This window comes from Vulpes lagopus, chromosome 5 (assembly GCF_018345385.1).
Source record: "Vulpes lagopus strain Blue_001 chromosome 5, ASM1834538v1, whole genome shotgun sequence".
In the NCBI taxonomy this organism is placed as follows: domain Eukaryota; kingdom Metazoa; phylum Chordata; class Mammalia; order Carnivora; family Canidae; genus Vulpes; species Vulpes lagopus.
Window position 1 is genome coordinate 73082742 of NC_054828.1, and position 19238 is coordinate 73101979.

General features: G+C 47.8%; 1 protein-coding gene across 1 annotated transcript; it reads left to right on the top strand.

Annotated features, from left to right (window-relative positions):
- The first annotated feature begins 12231 nt into the window (after positions 1 to 12231).
- On the top strand, positions 12232 to 17772 carry S100A11 (S100 calcium binding protein A11). The gene is made up of 3 exons (XM_041757559.1): positions 12232 to 12362; positions 16404 to 16556; positions 17447 to 17772. Exons 1-3 carry the CDS (start codon positions 12360 to 12362, stop codon positions 17600 to 17602), a joined length of 312 nt encoding a protein of 103 aa, XP_041613493.1. The 5' UTR covers positions 12232 to 12359; the 3' UTR covers positions 17603 to 17772.
- Positions 17773 to 19238: the final 1466 nt, after the last annotated feature.

The following is a 19238-nucleotide window of genomic DNA, read 5'->3' on the forward strand; positions in this document are numbered from 1 at the left end:
TGCGTTGCAGGTTTTAAAAAACTAAGGTATGGCCTCTGCCTTCTAGGAGCTTGCTGTCTAGTTTTTAAGAGCTTAGTCGGATCCCTAACAGAGACAGAATTTGTTACCAAACCATATAGATTCAGGGGCAAGATGGCAGAGAAGTAGGGTCCTCAACTTACCGCCCTACCAATTCACCTAGATAACTTTCAAATCATCCTGAAAACCTACGAATTCGACCTGAGATTTAAAGAGAGAACAGGGATCCCTGGGTGGCGCAGCGGTTTGGCGCCTGTCTTTGGCCCAGGGCGCGATCCTGGAGACCCGGGATCGAATCCCACATCGGGCTCCCGGTACATGGAGCCTGCTTCTCCCTCTGCCTGTGTCTCTGCCTCTCTCTCTCTCTCTCTCTCTCTCTCTCTCTCTCTGTGACTATCATAAATAAAATTAAAAAATTAAAAAAAAAAGAAAAAAAAATAAAGAGAGAACAAACATTATATGGTCTCATTCATTTGGGGAATATAAAAAATAGTGAAAGGGAATAAAGGGAAAAGGAGAGAAAATGAGTCGGAAATATCAGAGAGGGTGACAGAACATGAGAGACTCCTAACTCTGGGAAACGAGCAAGGGGTGGTGGAAGGGGAAGTGGGCAGGGGGACGGAGTGACTGGGTGACAGGCACTGAGGGGGGCACTTGATGGGATGAGCACTGGGTGTTATGCTATATGTTGGCAAATCGAACTCCAATAAAAAAATATACAAAAAAACCCCCCACACCATATGTTATTACTCTATTACTTAGATTTATCATGACATTAACACTTTAAAAACTATATGTACATTTCTCTACAGCATGAATTCAATCATTCTCTTCTTCAGTTAAAATACATAAATAAATTCCTTGGGGGAATATTTACTTTAGTTGAGTGAACCCTCTGGCTGCCAGTCAGGATCCTGGCTCCTGGAAGAGTAAACCAGTGAGAATGATGCCATAACAATGCGTACTCTTTCCAGGGTGGGCCACACTTTAGGTAAGAATAAAGTAGATATTAGTCATGATTACTTGCCTTGGATCTTGAACATCCAAATTACAACCAGCCATCTTCCACTGCAAATTTTTGAGGGACATGTGCAAAAATTACTGTTGATTATTATGAAACTTGAACCCTAAAATCGCATATAGGATTCTCAGACTTAGTGAATAAGTTAGACTAAACAATAGTCTAGGCTTAGGCTTCACATTGCTTCTCAAAGCCCTCACCTTAGGCCTTCCCTGGGTAGCTACCCAATCCAGTGACAGAAACACTAATAAGTTACTGCAGAAAGCAGTGAGGAAACACAATAACTCCTATAGTGGGTCCCTGTTCCAGTTATCTATTGCTGCATCAAAAATCACCCCAGAACTTAGTGACTTATACAACAGCTCTCCTGCTTCTCACGGTGTCAGCTGGGCAGTTTGACAGAAGCTGGAGGATCCCCTTCCACTCACATGCTGGCCATTTGGTGCTGGCCACTGGTTGCTCTAAACAGGGGTGCATCCACCAGGCAACTTGAGCTTCCTCACAGCATGCTGGCTAGGTTCCTTGAGTGAGGAGCCCAAGAGAGAACCAGTTAGACTCAGTATCACCATTTAACACCTAGTGTCAGAAATCATAACAGGGTAACTTCCAAAGTAGTCACAAGCCTACCTAGATTCAAGGGGAAAAAAATACAGATCCCATGTCTTGATGGGAAGAGTATGAAGGTCACATTGTCTTCTTACAATGTGTAAGAAGAGCATGTGGGAGGGCAGGCACTGTTACAGCCATTTTTTAAAAACACAGCATACCTCAGCCCCTATTCCACCCCCAATCTGTCTCAGCTAATGAGAGCAATTCTATTCCTTCAGCCAGGGATTGGCTCAGGGTAGGCAGTCCTAAATTAAGTTGGGCAATGAGAGTTAAGAGAAGTTTGCTCAGGGTTTCTAGGAAAAAAGAAGCAAGTCTCTCCCATTGAATGTGAACAAGGAAATGTATGCCCTGGATGTTCCACCTACTGCTGGTGGCTATCCTGTGATTACAAGGGCAGGTTGGACCATGGGATAAAAAGAAGAACCTTGTCCCGATAACATCACTGAGCTCCTGAATCAATCAGACCTAGAAACTCTCCAGCTTTGGGATCTCCTGTTTTAGATATTATGAACAATAATTTCATGATTACTTAAACTGGCTTGAGTCAACATTCCATTGCTTTCACCAAAAGCACCCTAACTCAAACAATTTCTTCCTAAAGGCTGGGAGCAGAGCCAGCTAGCCTGTCCACTCCTAGGCCTTCTAATGGCTGGGAGTTGGGAGTATGGGAAACAGGCAGAGATGAAACAGAGGAAGTCCTATTGCACGAAAATGTTAAACCATCAGAAAAGACCATAAGACATATCACAAGAACCTTTAAATACTTCTGTCACAGAGAAGTCTCATACCTACTACTAACCCATCCCTTTCTTGTCCTGGACCCAGAGTCTGAGTAAGGAGAAGGATTGTGAATATCCTCTAGAAGGTGGTTGTTGCCATAAACAAAAGATATTATACTAGATCATGTCCCCAAGGAGCTGATAGGCTAACAGGGAAAAACTGGCATACACTTAATAAATAGCTAGAATTCAAGATCACCTGGAATACATGTCACAAGAAAAGTACAGATAAAGGGCTGTGGTAGATCAATGAAGCGACAGACGCTTTTTAGTTGGAAGAGATAAGAGGAAGCTTCATAGAGAAGGTTCTTTTTGAGCTGGATCTTCATATAGGTAGAGTTTGGACACGAGGAGATGGGGAAAATATTCTAGATGAAAGGAAGGAATCACAAGAACAAAAATCAGTAAGGGGGAAAGCTCCTAAATGCACTGGAAGGTATTCAAAATGTGACCTAACACTGACCAATCAGAATAGCAGGCAGGTAGCCAGGTTGGAGCAAGTCCTGGAGACCCTCACCACACAGTGCACTAACCCTTAAGCTACTTGGTTACAGAAATTGCATGGCCCAGTGGAGGAACAGGGGTGGCTGGGCTTCAAATAGACAACACTCAGGGGTTCAGACAAGAAGAGAGGCCACTGACCAGGGATTAAGACAAGAAGGGAAATAGAGAAGAATTTCAATATTTGAACAACCAGTGTGGCCTTACCAGTGAGAACCAGCTGGAAGATCAACTCTGACTATAGACAACAGTGAAAAGTCCCACTTGAGGGATCCCTGGGTGGCGCAGCAGTTTGGCGCCTGCCTTTGGCCCAGGGCGCGATCCTGGAGACCGGGGATGGAATCCCACGTCAGGCTCCCGGTGCATGGAGCCTGCTTCTCCCTCTGCCTGTGTCTCTGCCTCTCTCTCTCTCTCTCTCTCTCTCTCTCTCTCTCTCTGTGTGTGACTATCATAAATAAATAAAAATTTAAAAAAAAAAAAAGTCCCACTTGACTGGAGTTTGAATGAAGGGAAATAATGAAAGAACAGCTGGGCTTAGACCATAAAGGACCTTGAATTCCAAAATGAAGAATTCAGACAAAATAATAATAATAATAATAATAATAATAAGCACTACAGACTCACTGAGAATATTTTGATGACACATTTAGAGCTAACAGATTGGATATGATCTGATATGGTTAACACCTCCTCAGAGCAGAAACTTTAACATAATGTGACAATTTTCCTCTGGCTCAATGTGAAAGAGAAAATTTCTCAACTCTACCTAACAACAGTTGAAGATCTAGAAACAATTATGTGGAGGACTTCAATGGTTTCCAACCAGCAGCACAAAAGATGTCTAGAAGAACATGAAGAAAATATAGACATATGCAGATAATGGAGGAAAGCAAACAGCTAACCACTCCAGCTTGCACGGGGTCCCCAGCGCTGCTCTAGATGCCATCACAATAGGACCACTGAGGGAATTAATGAGGGCCAGCAATTGGGACAGAGGCAACAGAAGTGAAGAGGAAGGGCTTGGAGGGAAAACAGTAAAGACATCCACCAACTGTAAAGTAGAGTTTACAAAGCACACTTTGATTTAACCAACACAGCATTACTGCCAGTAACAATTAACACTGGTTATAACACCTCACCATCTAAAGAGCTCTTTTATATTTATTAGTTCCTTAATTATTACCCCCATTTTGCACATGAGAAAACTGGAGCTGAGAAGTAGAAAATAGCCTATCTAGCAAGGGAGGACAAGGCAGGAACTCAAACTCAGGCCTTTATGTTCCCTGTCTAGTGCTTCCATTTATACCACAATGGCCTCAGATGTGGCCCGGTGCTCAGGGCAAGAGCTGCAGATTATGAGAAAACCCTAAGGTCCTCCCCTTACAGTTCTTATCTTCAAGCGGTAAACCTTCTGGCCAGGACTTAAATGGAAATAGCTTACGCTGGAAGCTGAGTGAATACCCTCTGATGTTACGGCACAGTTTCAAAAAAGATCCCATTCCTATTTTATTAATCAAACTAGATTTGGGAATCCTTGAAGGTAAGAACCGTGAGATTTTATCTTTGTATCTTCAGACCCTACACAGGATCTGGTACTCAATAAATATTCATTGAATAACTTAATAAATATAAGTTTAAGACCCTTAACAGAAATATCTTGAGATCCTTCCCCCCAGAAAAGAAAAACAACATAAAGAGTCAAAGAATTCTTGGAGCAACAAGTTATTTAACATTAAGTCATGAATGTTAGGGTTAGGGTTAGGGTTAGGGTTAGGATTAGGGTTAGGGTTAGGTTTAGGGTTAATCACACAAAATTAAAACAGATACAACCCCTACTCTGAAACTGTACCACTCAGTCAATTTCACAAATACTCGCTGGGACTTACTCTGTGAAAACCGGTATTAATGATACAAAGATGAACAAGACAGATTGGCCTATCATTTCAAGGAACTTACATGGTATCAGAAAAGATAAAACATCTATTAACATAAATCCCTTTAATATATAGCAGAATATCAAAACCCTCTCTTCCAAAACAAAATTTATGAAATATGGTTGGAGGAGCCAAGGAGGAGTGGTGGAGATCAGGAGAGCTTCATGAAGGAGAAGCTTCACTGAAGGAGCCATAGAATTTCATCAGAGGGAACTGAAGTTAAGGATATTCCCCAAACAGGGGTGCCTGGCTGGCTATCAGTCAGTAGAGCATGCACCCCTTCATCCCAGGGTTGTAAGTTCAAGCCTCACATTGGGTGTAAAGTTTATCTTTTAAAAAATAAAAATAAATTTAAAAATTAAAATTGCAAAAAGGATATTTCCCAGAGAAAGCTTGAGCAATGGCAAAGAGATACATAAGTATGGAGGATTTTTTGGTAATGACCAATGATTCCACTTGGTTAAAGCATAGCATATATAAAGGAAAGTGGCAGCTTCTGCCCCAACCTGTCAGTGCCACACACCAGTTTCACTTGAGAGATCCTAATCTGCTTCACGCTCTGCCCTCATCCCTACCCCTTCATCATCCTGGAGGAAGCTCAGCACTGATGGGAATCATCCACCCACCCTCCCCCTCACAGCTTCCTGACCTCCTTCATGCCCACTCCATGTAAACTGGGGTCAGCTTAATGCTCATACCCATGCTTGGATTTTCCATCATTCGTAAGGGCTCTACCTAAAAACATACCTTTAAACTCACTGGAAGATAATAGTGTATCAATAACCTCTCATATCCTCAGGATTCTCCTTCCCACTTTTCCACTTGTTGTTTGACTTTATGGAAACTTGGTGCCCACCCATCTCTGTGTCCTTGCTTCTTCCATTTCTGTCCTGTACTCAGTGTGCAATGAAGTGGATTGTTTTCCCACCAATACCCTCCACTCCTTCACTCTCTTAATCCTTGTGTTACATCCATCCTGGGAAGCGCTAACCCTAAATCTACTCCACAAATCTCTTTCTTGGATCCAATGACCAGATTTCTAAGCACACCTGAAGAAATACAGCCAAACAATCACACTAACATGTGGATTAGAGTCACTATAAATTGGAGTTATCTGCACTTTGACAGTACTCAGTCGTTCTGGGTTAGCTCTGCTCTCCATGTTCAAGACCTCTGGCCACTACCATGGATGTCCTCACCCCTGCTTCATGATGTTGACAGTGGCATCAGAGAAGCTGCTCCTCCGCAGCCCTCTTAAATCTTTGGATTTTCTACAGCTTCTTCCTGATTTTCTCTTTCCACTCACAGCTCCTAGGGTAACTTGCTCTATCTTTACCTCCTTTCAATCCTGTCCATTTGCCTTCTCACACTGAGAATTCCTTCTCCATGGCCCGTGAACCTTTTCATGCCTTCCGTGGATATTGTTGTGTCTTTTTAAGGATTTTTTAAATAAATTTATTTTTCATTGGTGTTCAATTTGCCAACATATAGAATAACACCCAGTGCTCATCCCATCTCCCATCAAGTGCCCCCCTCAGTGCCCGTCACCCAGTCACCCCCACCCCCCGCCCACCTCCCTTCCACCACCCCTAGTTTGTTTCCCAGAGTTAGGAGTCTCTCGTGTTCTTTTAAGTAATCTCTATACCCAACGCGGAGCTCAAACTCACAACCCCAACACTCCACCGACAAAGCCATGCAGGCACCCCTCTCTGGATGTTTTTAAACCCTCCCTTGAGCTAGCCCTCTCTGGCTGCTGCTTTTGCCTCTCTTCTCTCATAATCAGTCCTCTCAAATGAGCAATCCATACCCTGCCTCCTCTCCTTGCCTCCCATTCACCCCTCAATCCACTGTCATTTGCCTTTCTCATACCACTGCACTATAAATGGTCTGCAAAGGTCTCCTCAGATACAAATGCCAAATCCAGGGAATGCATTTCAGGCTTCATCACACTCTGTCTCTTTGAAGACCTTCACCTTGTCCACCACTCCCTCCCTCCATCTTGGAGATCTCTCTTCCATGGACTTCATGACACCAGAGAAGGCTTTGGGTCTCCTGATTATTTTTCTCTTTCCTTCCTCCTTATTCTTTAAAGATTGCTTTATCCACAAAAGCTAGGTTGAGCGCCATCGGAACAGAACTCATTTGCCTTGTTAGCCACCATCATCCCAGTGCTTAGGTCAGCTCCACATCCAGAGAAGACCCTCCCTACAGGGTTGTATACAACTGTTTAGCATGTGTGCTGAGTATTGGGCATGCTGTAGTAAGCAGGGGACCGGTTCTGTCCTCAAGTAGCTTGCAGTCTCATGAGCAAGACAAGTAAACATAAAAGGATAGTAGAGTGTGGTAAAAAGCACAATACAAGGAACTATGGGAGAGCATTTGATGGATACAACACATGCTTAATTCCTCTGGCTTCAAAATGTGACAATACATATGAAGTTCTGTCTACCAGAGAACCTCAGGAGATACTCAGTATCCAAGGTTTTTACTGGAGGCTGGTTGCATAGGCACATCTTGTCTGGCATATGTAAAAAAGCCAAACTCCCAGAAGGAAAGAGGTGTTTGGCATAAACCACATGGTTTGTACGTTCAGGCACAGTAAGAGAATGGTGGGAAACCTCTCAAAATCCAAGTTCCCAGAGGCCAGACAAGGGCCACTGCTAACCTTGCAAGCAGACCTTTCTAAGTACAGTGGTCTTGGGCTGGATATATTAGATGTCTGGCCCCACCTTAGAGGATGAGGAATACTTAAAGAAAAAACAGGGTTTTGTTTTGGGGGGGGGGGTCATTTTTGTTGCTTTAAGTGGGCTCTACACTAGGCTTGAACTCATGATCCTGTGAGCAAGACCTGAGATCAAGAGTCAGATGCTTAACTGAGCCATGTAGGAGCCCAATTAGAGAAGACAATTTCTAAGTCTTAAGAGGGATGATGTTATGACTTAACTGTGTTCTCCCTTCCCCCACAAAACTTATTTGTTGAAGCTCTAAACCCTAATGTGACTCTATCTGGAGACAGGGTCTTTAGAAGGTAATATGGTTAAATGATTAGGTGATTAAAGGCCCTAAGAACAGGGCCCTAATTCAATAGGACTGTGTCTTTATAAGAAGAAGAGTGAGATCTTTCCCTCTCTCTCCACCACATGAAGACACAACAGTTAGAAAGCAACCGTCTGCAAGCTGGGAAGAGAATGCTCATTCAGAATAAAATTGGCTAGTACTTTCCTCTTGGACTTCCAGCTTCTAGAACTGTGAGAAAATAGATTCTGTTCTTTAGACCACCCAATATATAGTGTTTGGTTATGGCAGCCCGCGCAAAGACAGATGAATAGGAGAATGAGAAAGATGACTGACTACAGACACCTTTGCACCTAGATAGAGGTCCAAAAGCCCTGAGATGAGAGAGATTTGAAGAGTTATAAGCAGGAGCACCTGGGTGGCTCAGTCAGCAGCCAATTCTTGATCTCAGCTCAGGTGATGATCTGAGTTCTGGGATTGAGTTCTGTGACGGGCTCTGCACTAGGTGGGGACTCTAAGGATTCTCTCTCTCTCTCTCTCTCTCTCTCTCTCTCTCTCTCTCCCTCTGCCCTTCCCCTGTGTTCTCTCTCTCTCTCTCTCATAAACAAAAATTTTTTAAAACAGTTACAAGCAAATGTGATATTCTTAGTCCTATTCTCTCCTACAGTGATTTCATCTCTCTTCCAAAGCCCCCACATCCACCCAGGAACCGAGTTCAATTGCTTCTGCCTTCTCAGCACTGAGCAATTTCCTCTCCCCAACTTCATGGCCATCTTGCCTTGGTCATTGCAACAATATTTGATTATGTTCAGTGCCTGTAGTCCCTCTCCTCTCTAGTATATTTGCTATACTTCTCAAAAGGTGCAGTGTACCATGTCACTCTCCTACATAAGACTTTTCGGTGGTTCTTGATAGATAGCCCAGAATACAATCCAAACTTGCAAGCACTGCCCTTAATACTTTGACCCTTATCTCTCCAGTCTCCTATCCTGCAGCCTCTGCCTCACATTTACCATCACCCCACACCCAAAGTACAGGACTACAGAATCGCCCACAAGTCCCGAGAACACACATGTGCTTCAGCTCTCCTTACTTCCACACAAGCCATCATGTGAGGCCTCCTCTGAGAACAGTACTCTGAGTTCCAAGCATTTCACATGAATTATTTCTTAATCTTCACAACCACATGAAGTAAATACTACTATTCTCTCCACTTGGAAATGAGGAAACTGAGGCACAGAGCAGAGAAATGTCTCATTGGAGCCTGTAGAGATAATGTGCTGCAGCACTGGGTTGAACCACACGCTCTAGTTCAAGTATGTTGGGAACGCTGCCATAATACCGGACTTCACCTAGCCTCGCCACTGCCTGCTGGATTCTCAAACATTCCTCAATACCCAGCTCAAGCAGCACTTTCACCATGATGCTTTCCCTCCTCCCACAGCACTGATTTCCTTTCCAGCATTGTCATTGTACCTTAGTCATACCTGGTCATTATGTCTGTCATACTCCATTGTGTCCATCTAAGAATCTACCCTATGCTGCACAGAGCTCAGGTAGCACATGCAGATTAGCCTGCACTGTGGAAGTTCCCACATTTATTTCCTGAATCACCCTTTTACTCCTCATTTTAGTCTCTTGCTATCGCTTTACCAGCCGTCACTCGTCCTCAGCTCCTTGCCTGCTTTAGCTTTTCAGTTTGATGCGCTATTTACTTTGCCAAATCCACCTTTGCCTGCCATCTATCCCGAACTCTCCTTCCACTGACGAAAATCTAGTAATAAACCCATTCCAGCACGACCCTGAGCAGCTAACAACACCGCAGTCCTAAATGAAAGGAGCTGATGACCTGGTTCTAGACAATTCATACTTACTTGATTTAGTTCTTTCCTTTGGTTTCACTCAAGCTACCTCACAGGGCAGATGAGTTATTGAATGAATAAGTATCTCACAGAAAATCAGGAAAACTGAACCACCAGGTTTGGGAAGAACAAGAACACCAGTAAAGTTGGACCGTAGGCTCTGGCTCTTAGGGCTTCTACTGTTTACACAACTCAGCTAAAATCCAAGTAGCTACTTCTTTTATTTCCAGCTAGTGACTCATTTATTTTCCCCTCTGTTCTGTGCATTCTTTCTAAACTTCATAGCTTCTACTTATTCATAGTGTCCACTTCTTTGTAATTTTGATTTGCCACGACTTCATGGGTCTCTCTCTATGCAAATGTTCAGCATCAGCTCTTCTAAATGTCTAATTCTCTATGTTTCTAATTTCAATTTCCCAAGGGAAATTGAAGGACAAAAAGCAGAATGGCCCTAGCTCATGGCTCCATGTCATGTCATGAAACATCCACTTGCAGTCTTCTGTGGTTTGGCAGTCCCTTGAGTCCAGAGCTAACCTCAATCCAATCACCTGTGACAGTGAGCACACAGTCAAATCTTGCAAAAAGTCACAACAAAGTTGGCCCTTCAGCAGGGGCTGTAAGTAAGGTGCTTTCCCTTAAAGAGGGTTATGGTATGGAAGGTTCCATGACTCGAGAATGGAATCATTTAGACTAACGATTCTTTAATATTTTTAATCCTAGATTTCTCTGAGAATCAGATGAAAGTTATAGACCATTCCCGAGAAAGAAAATCTCTTATGCAGAAAAGTTCATATATAACTTTAGGATATTTGTGGACCATAGCAGCCATCCACGGAACACCCCTCAAACCACCATGAGTAAAGTCTATTTCCAGATCAAAGGCAGGCACTATATCATACTCATATACGCATTTCTTGTGCATAACACTGGTCTTGGCACATAGTAGGTTTCCAAAAATACTTGTTAAATAAGTAAATTGAAGAATTCATTCATCATTTGGTAAAAGAACTTTTTTTCAATTCAGTAGAGTCTAAGAAGCTTATATTTTATATACAAGGCATGGAGGAGCCATTTTGTTGCATTCTTTTGCTGCGGTTTGTTTTTTAGGTAGGCTTTAGATCAGAGCTGTACGGTAGGAAAATGTGTTTTTAACAGTCAAAGGAATAGATTAGAGGGGCAAGAGACCAGTTGGGAAAAGTGCAGGAAAGAGGGAATGAAAATCTAAACGAGAGCAGTGGACGTGGGAACAGAGAACGTGAGGGCAGATCCAAGAGAGTATGGAAATACAACTGATAGGAGTTGGCACTTGATCAGATTTGGGAGTAAGAAAGGGATTTACACTCAAAATCTGACTGCAAAGTGTTCAGGTAGGGAGGATGGAAGAACGGCGGATGGCAGTATCATTAGCAGAGACGGGGAAGATCGGAGACAAACAGGTTGTCGTCTTTCTTCTTCTCCTTCCCCTTCCTCTTCTTGATCTTATTTGAGAGAAAGAGCATGACCAGGGGGAGCAGCAGCCTCCCTGCTGAGCAGCCCCCACCCTCCCCTGCAGGGGGCTCTGTCCCAGGACCCTGAGGTCAGGACCTGAGGCGAAGGCGGACGCCTAACAAACGGAGCCACCCGGGCGTCCCCAAACCAGGCTATTTCTTTAATTATTGGGTCTGGGGCTGAGGTGGGGCTTTGAAGGGAATTCAAGAAAATGCGCGTGCGGAGGAACCGAGGGGAGACGCGGCCTCGCTCAGGGGCGGCCGGCGCGACCCGCGCGCCGTCGTCCTCCGCTCGCCCTCCTGAGCGAGCCCCCTCGGCGCCGCCGTCCCACCGGGCAGTCGAGACAGTCTGTGAAACAGGAAGGCAACGTCACCACTTTTACCGGAGAAGGAAGTGGAGCTCTGAGGCGAGGGGATGTGCCGAAAGCACCGCGATAAAGCGGCCGGCCCACGATGAGGGCCCGGAGCTTGGGGCCGAGCAGGCCTGCGGGCCCCGCCGGCTACTGCGCGCACACGGGCGCCCCGCGCACCCCGCACCCCGCGCCCCGCACCCCGCCGTGCTCAGCGGCGGCGGCTCGGGGCGTGTGGCTCACGGCCCCTCAGGGAGACGTCCGAGACCACGGCGCTGCGCCCCGCACACACCGGCGCTGCCTGCTCTGCGAGCCGTCGGCGGCGGGAAGCGACGGGCAGCCTCGGCGGCGGGGACCCCGGCGGCCCCTCTCCGCGTGGCACGGCTGTAGACGGATCCTCTGCCTCCGTAAGCTGAAGGAGCGAGCGAGCTGCACGCGGAGAAGAGCCAGCGGCCGGGGCGCGCCCGCCATGCAAAACTTTCAACTCCGAAAAGTCCCTCCCGTCTCCAAGGCCCTCAGAACAGAAACAGCGAGTCCCGGGAAGCGGGCGGGGCGGGCGGGGATCCGCGCCCGGAAGCGGGAGGAGGGGAGGCGGGCCGGGGCCGAGGGGACCCGAGCGCCTGAGTCGGGCCGCCCCGCCCCGCCCCGCCCCGGGGTGGCCGTCCGGAGCCCACGCCCGCCGCCCGCCGCCCGCCGCCCGCCGCGCCCAGCTCCCAGCTCCCAGCTCCCAGCGCTGCGCTCCCCCGCCGCCGCCGGACCGCTGCGTGCCCGTCCCGCGAACACATGGTGAGCCCGACCTGTTTCTTATCTTCGAAGCTCTCCACCACGCTTGATGCACCATTGCTGTGTGGACGTGGCAAGAAACAGGGCAGGGAAAACAAATCGGCGGGGAGAGCGGGAACTGGGGCCGAGAGGCCCCAAGTTACGTCTGGGGAGCGGCCGGGGGGAGGGGCGGCCTCTTGGGGGGTCTTTGGCTCCCGGGCGGAGTTGATAGAGTGCTGGGCTGGGGGGGCTCCGCGCGGTCCCCCCCCCCCCCGGGAAGGGGCGAGGGCGGGGTCCCGGGGCTGCAGGCCCCTGACCCGAGGCCCGGGAGCCTGGAGACGAGTTAACGGAGGGTGGGGGCTCCGCGCGGTACCCCCCTCGGGAAGGAGCGAGGGCGGGGCCCCCCCGGGAAGGGGCGAGGGCGGGGTCCCGGGGCGGCAGGCCCCTGACCCGAGGCCCGGGCCCTGGGAGCCTGGAGACGAGTTAACGGAGGGTGGGGGCTCCGCGCGGTCCCCCCCCCGGGAAGGGGCGAGGGCGGGGCCCCCCCGGGAAGGGGCGAGGGCGGGGTCCCGGGGCGGCAGGCCCCTGACCCGAGGCCCGGGCCCTACAAGCCTGGAGACGAGTTAACGGAGGGTGGGGGCTCCGCGCGGTCCCCCCCCCCGGGAAGGGGCGAGGGTGGGGTCCGCCCCCCCCGGGAAGGAGCGAGGGTGGGGTCCCGGGGCGGCAGGCCCCTGACCCGAGGCCCGGGCCCTGGGAGCCTGGAGACGAGTTAACGGAGGGTGGGGGCTCCGCGCGGTCCCCCCCCCCGGGAAGGGGCGAGGGCGGGGCCCCCCCGGGAAGGGGCGAGGGCGGGGTCCCGGGGCGGCAGGCCCCTGACCCGAGGCCCAGGAGCCTGGAGACGAGTTAACGGAGGGTGGGGGCTCCGCGCGGTCCCCCCCCCCGGGAAGGGGCGAGGGTGGGGTCCGCCCCCCCCCGGGAAGGAGCGAGGGTGGGGTCCCGGGGCGGCAGGCCCCTGACCCGAGGCCCAGGAGCCTGGAGACGAGTTAACGGAGGGTGGGGGCTCCGCGCGGTCCCCCCCGGGAAGGGGCGAGGGCAGGGTCCCCCCTCGGGAAGGGGCGAGGGCGGGGTCCCGGGGCGGCAGACCCCTGACCCGCGGCCCCGGAGCCTGGAGACGAGTTAACGGAGGGAGCCGGGGCGCCCGGCGGCGCTAGGGCAGGAAACGCCGCTGGTCGGGACCCGGCGGTGCAAGCCCGGAGGTAGCGGGTCTCGGAGCGCCGCCCCCGCCTGCGTACCGCCCCGAGAGGAGCTGGGCGCGCCCCCTCGGCGCCCGGAACCCGCAGTCTCCAGGCCCTCGCGTCCTCTGAGTCCCTGCCCACCGACTGAGTTCACCCTCTACCTCTTCCACTAAGCCCCACCTGCAGAATCCTCCTCCTCCCCGCCTCCTTGGTGAAGGCGGTCAGCACTTCCGCCCGCGGGCCACAGGTCCTTTCTCTTGCTGTACACTGTACGTTTTTCAGTGGTTGAAAGAAAATCAGAGGAGGAATAACACCTGGTGACACGTGAACCGATATGAAAATCAAACTTAATTGACAAAGTCCTATTAGCACAAGGCCACGCCCGTTTACTCATGAGTTGTGTGAGTTGTATGTGCGGTTGCTGCCCCGGTGCAGAAGAGTGACAGAAGCGACACGGACCACAGTGGTCTAAATACTTACTGTCTGACCCTTTACACAACAGCTGCCAGCCCCTGCTCCAGCCTGTCAACCTTTATCCCTGCCTACTCCTTCCCTCCTCCCTTTCCACGCAAAAAGGGAGTAACACCTTGGAAAGGCAGACCCAGCATGGTCGAGAACCATCTCCCAACCCCCCTCCAGCTTTACAAATTTTGCAGTTCCATTGCAGTAATTTGGTAATTGTGTTTCTTTCTTTTGCTTTGGAAAATTATCCCTGAAGAGAAGTACAGAGGTTTTAATTTTTCCTATGTGTGGCTAATAGCAACAGTTCGCAAGAAGAAGAAAAAAAAAATAGTCTAAATTATAGTCCTGAAGTTAAGGAGGGGAAACAAATAAATAAAGCAGAAGCTACTTTGAAACTAGAAAAGCAAAACAATCTGAATTCCACAAGGAAAAGATGCAGAGACGCAGGTCTAGAGAAAGGTCTTGCCCTCCCAAATGACCTTCTTCCTGTCAACTGACATTAGTAAGACAGTGAAATTTTAGTCCTGATAAGGAAGGCTGTTGAGCAAACACATCAGTTTCTAGGCTAGGGTATTCTGTTTCATTCTCAAACCCTGGACCTACAAACATTTTTCTTTCCTTAAGAAAAAGTTCTCTTTGAGAAAATAAAAAAGAAAAAGTTCCAACAACATGACTGTTGGGAAAGAATCCACTTCCGGAAGAGTTCATTAGAACCACCCCGGAAGGGGCTTTACAGATATTGCCACATGCTATGGGCAGTGGGCAGCTCTATGAGATGCTAAAGCAGATGAAAAGGTTACAGGGAGGAAGGAAGGAGCCCAAAGCTGAGCAGCTAAGGGCTCAGATCAATCTGTAGCACATTAACTATGGGGATTGGAAGCCTCCAGGAAGCCCTACCAAGACCAAATTAATGACTAAATCCTAAATTGTGAATGGCACCATCCAAAGTTCATCGTTAACATTTTAAGGTAAAGCCTCAGGGGAAGGGCCTGACAGACACCTGTCCCCAAAGCCTGCAGTTGCCAGCCCCAATCAGCAGAGGAACTGGGTGGGGGCAGGAATGACCTGGAGGTTCGCAAAACAGAACTCCCCTGAAGAATCTTGTTATAAGGAAAGCAGAGCACAACACAGAATCCTCCAGGTGCGACCACTACTGAGGTTTAACTCTGTAGATGTCAGGGTTGCTGTGAGTGGCAACCTGAGAACTCCCTGAGATCCACCTTTGTGGTTTGAAGTGACCAGAGAAGTTCCTCCTTACAGCCATTCCTGTAAGAATTTGTGGCGTCTGGAAGTAGAAGGAACAAAGAGCAAGGACTGCACAAAGGGACCTGAAGGCTGAGATTCTAGCTAGGGGTGACTCTGTCAGTTCCCTTCTCATGTCTCCATTTCCTCACGTGTAAAATTAATGGTTATTGACCTTCGATGTGAAAGCTGCTATTGAACATCCAAAGAACTCTCAGATCTTCCATCCCACATAGAATAATAATAAGTGAATAGATAGTTCATTTAATTTGCTTCAAGAAAATGCAGGAGTCCCAGGAATTTAGTATTGCTTTATTTTCATGTATTTATTGGGAGGGGGGTGCTGCAGAGGGAAAGAGAATCTTAAGCAGGCTCCATGCTCAGCACAGGGTTTGACATCATGACCTGACCCGAAATCAAGAGCTGGATGCTTAACCAACTGAGCCACCGAGGCACCCTTCAGTGTTTCTGTGAAAAGCTGCGTTTCATTCATCCCTGTAGCCTCTGTATCTTCTTAGAAAACAGGAAATTGGGATCCCTGGGTGGCGCAGCGGTTTAGCGCCTGCCTTTGGCCCAGGGCGCGATCCTGGAGACCCGGGATCGAATCCCACGTCGGGCTCCCAGTGCATGGTGCCTGCTTCTCCCTCTGCCTATGTCTCTGCCTCTCTCTCTCTCTCTCTCTCTGTGACTATCATAAATAAATAAAAGTTAACAAAAAAAATTTTAAAAAAAAAGAAAACAGGAAATTATTTCATCTCTAGACAGTGCTTCATGTGCTTATGGATCTGTGGATGTATAGTTATACATATGTTTACTCAGAAATTCTAGAAGCATAAGTGAAACCTGCCACACTCACTCTCTCTAGGCACTCTACTGCTTTTAGACACACCCACATGCTCTATGTATACCCTCACTATGTTTCACCTAGAATAAAACTGTGAGCCAACAGGGGAGGGATGCTCACAGAATATGACTTTCTGGGTTTGTCCTGGGCCCCTCTGCCCCCTAATAAATGACCTACTCTTTCAGGAAACTGCTTTGCCCCCAAAATGAAGGTGTGAGATTCTCTTGAGTGTTCTCTGGCATCTGTCCGTTGTTTGAGCCCTGACTTTTTTTTTGTCTGAAGGCAAAAATGTCCAGCCCTACGGAGACTGAGCGGTGCATCGAGTCTCTGATTGCTGTTTTCCAGAAGTTTGCTGGAAAGGAGGGTAACAACTGCACACTCTCCAAGACAGAGTTCCTAACCTTCATGAATACAGAACTGGCTGCCTTCACAAAGGTATTGCTCCTAGCCCCCGGCCCCCGAACTACCCAGAGCTCCAAATGACACCATTAGAAGTAAAGGCCCAGCAGCTGAGCCCCACACTCCTGCCTCCTTTTTGTTCACTCCAAGCCAGGGGCCTGCATAGCCAAGGCTGAAACCCCTAAACTTCTGAGTGAGCTCTGACCACTAAAGGACCTTTTCTTCTTTTCTTTGAATAAGGTGTACTTCAAAGATCAAAGTTATCAAACTACATGACACAAGGCATGGTGATTTGTTTCTTTCATTTGGGGAAGAGGCATATGGAATGGTAAATGATGTAATAGGATAGTTTGCAAATTTTACTCCTCCATCCCAAAGCCTCTAGGGAAGTGCTGTCTCATGGAACTTCCTGTGATGATGGAAATAATGTTCTGTATATCTGCACTATCAATAGCACAGGTGCCACTTAAGGACTGACTTTCTAAATTCCTGATTTAAACAGCCGTATACAACTCATGGCTGTGAGTGCATGTATGTGTTGGGAGCTGAGTGGAGGATGAGGCAGATCGGGGCCAGCATACTCTTTCCGCCTCAGATAACTCCACTTCTGTACAGTTTGTACATTGCAGCGACATGCAATACTTGAAAAAGTGTTCCACTGCTTTTATAAAATTGAACAACCTCTAACTGTCACAGAGGAACCCTGGACTGGGAGCCAGAAAACTTGGGTTCCAGACACAGGTCCTCCCCTCAGGCAAGTCACTTCACCTGTTTGAGTCCACCTCTGTGTCTGGGACGTGGGAATGTACCACATACTCTTGTGAGACTAAAATGTGGCAACATAATGGAAAGTATCTTAGAAAGTGCAATAGAAATTAACTGTATTATTAATAGCATCATTATTACAGATATTGTTATCTTTGCAGAACCAGAAGGACCCTGGTGTCCTTGACCGCATGATGAAGAAACTGGACCTCAACTCTGATGGGCAGCTGGATTTCCAAGAATTTCTTAATCTTATTGGTGGCATGGCCATAGCTTGCCATGACTCCTTTACAAGGTCTCCCCATTTCCGGAAGTAAATCGGAGGGGTTCCTGGGCCTGGCCTCCAGACCACCTCTTTCCTTCAAAACAGCTTCCCAATCATCACATCCTTCTCACATCCTACACAGACCTGAGCCCACAGTGTCCACCACCCTGTGCAGGCCAGTCCTGCTGGTAGTGAATAAAGCAATAGCATTTTTTTAAAGCACACACTGGAGTCAGTACATTTGTGCCAGGGAGGAAGAAACGTGGGAGGAAAAAAAAAAAAAAAGAAACGTGGGAGGAATGGAATTTGCATGATGGAAGCAGTTTCCAGAGCTGCACAATAAATAGTGAAAATACACATTGGCTATATATGTAATCATGACTCACGATCCCAACAGATCATTTCAGATTACTCAGATTGATGGAGAGATGTCACTTGTCATAACTCACTCGGTAAATATCTATTCGCCGCTGCTATGGGCACTGTCATAGGCTCTGATGATACACTCCGCAAGATGGACCAGGTCCCGCATTCACTGAGCTAATTTGTAGTGGGGGAAAGACAGTGAATGAGTAAGCAAACAAGACTACTAGAGTGTGATAAATCCTATGGAAGAAAGATTAAGAGGAGGTGTGTTACAGGTTAATGGGGGCTGGGTGGTGGGCATGCTGAGATCTCATGTGTGCTGACATCTGGAGGATGAGTGGAGCAAACATCAGCAAAGCTGGAGGAGGGAGTTTCAGGAGAAGGAAGAGCAAGGGCAAAGGTCCTGAGGTAAGAAGGAGCAGGATGTTGGAGGAATGGAAAGGAGGCTGGTGTGGTCAAGGTCTTTGTGTTTGGCTGTGGGTTTCCTTATTTACATCTGGCTTGGGCAAGGGTCAACATTAGTCTTAATCTTCTAAGCCTTCAGGTAAAGCAGCAGAGAAAGAGCAGGGACTGGAAGGCTGACCCAGGGTTGAAGACAGTAGACAAAGAGGAGCGTGTTCTAGGGCACATCCCTAAGCAGCACAGGTGAAAATGATTGTTTCCAGAGGCCCTCTGATTCCTTATCCATCTGCATGAGTTTTAACTTCTTTTCTTTTTTTTTTTCCTTGGGTCTTTGAAATCATCTAGTTCTACCTTTTATTATTTATTTATTTTTTGTTGTTGTTGTTGTTAATTTTTTTTTTAATTAATTTTTATTGGTGTTCAATTTACCAACATACAGAAAAACACCCAGTGCTCATCCCGTCAAGTGTCCACCTCAGTGCCCGTCACCCATTCCCCTCCAACACCCGCCCTCCTCCCCTTCCACCACCCCTAGTTCGTTTCCCCGAGTTAGGAGTCTTTATGTTCTGTCTCCCTTCCTGATATTTCCCAACATTTCTTCTCCCTTCCTTTATATTCCCTTTCACTATTATTCATATTCCCCAAATGAATGAGAACATACACTGTTTGTCCTTCTCCGATTGACTTATTTCACTCAGCATAATACCCTCCAGTTCCATCCACGTTGAAGCAAATGGTGGGTATTTGTCGTTTCTAATGGCTGAGGAATATTCCATTGTATACATAAACCACATCTTCTTTATCCATTCATCTTTCGATGGACACCGAGGCTCCTTCCACAGTTTGGCTATTGTGGCCATTGCTGATAGAAACATCGGGGTGCAGGTGTCCTGACGTTTCATTGCATCTGAATCTTTGGG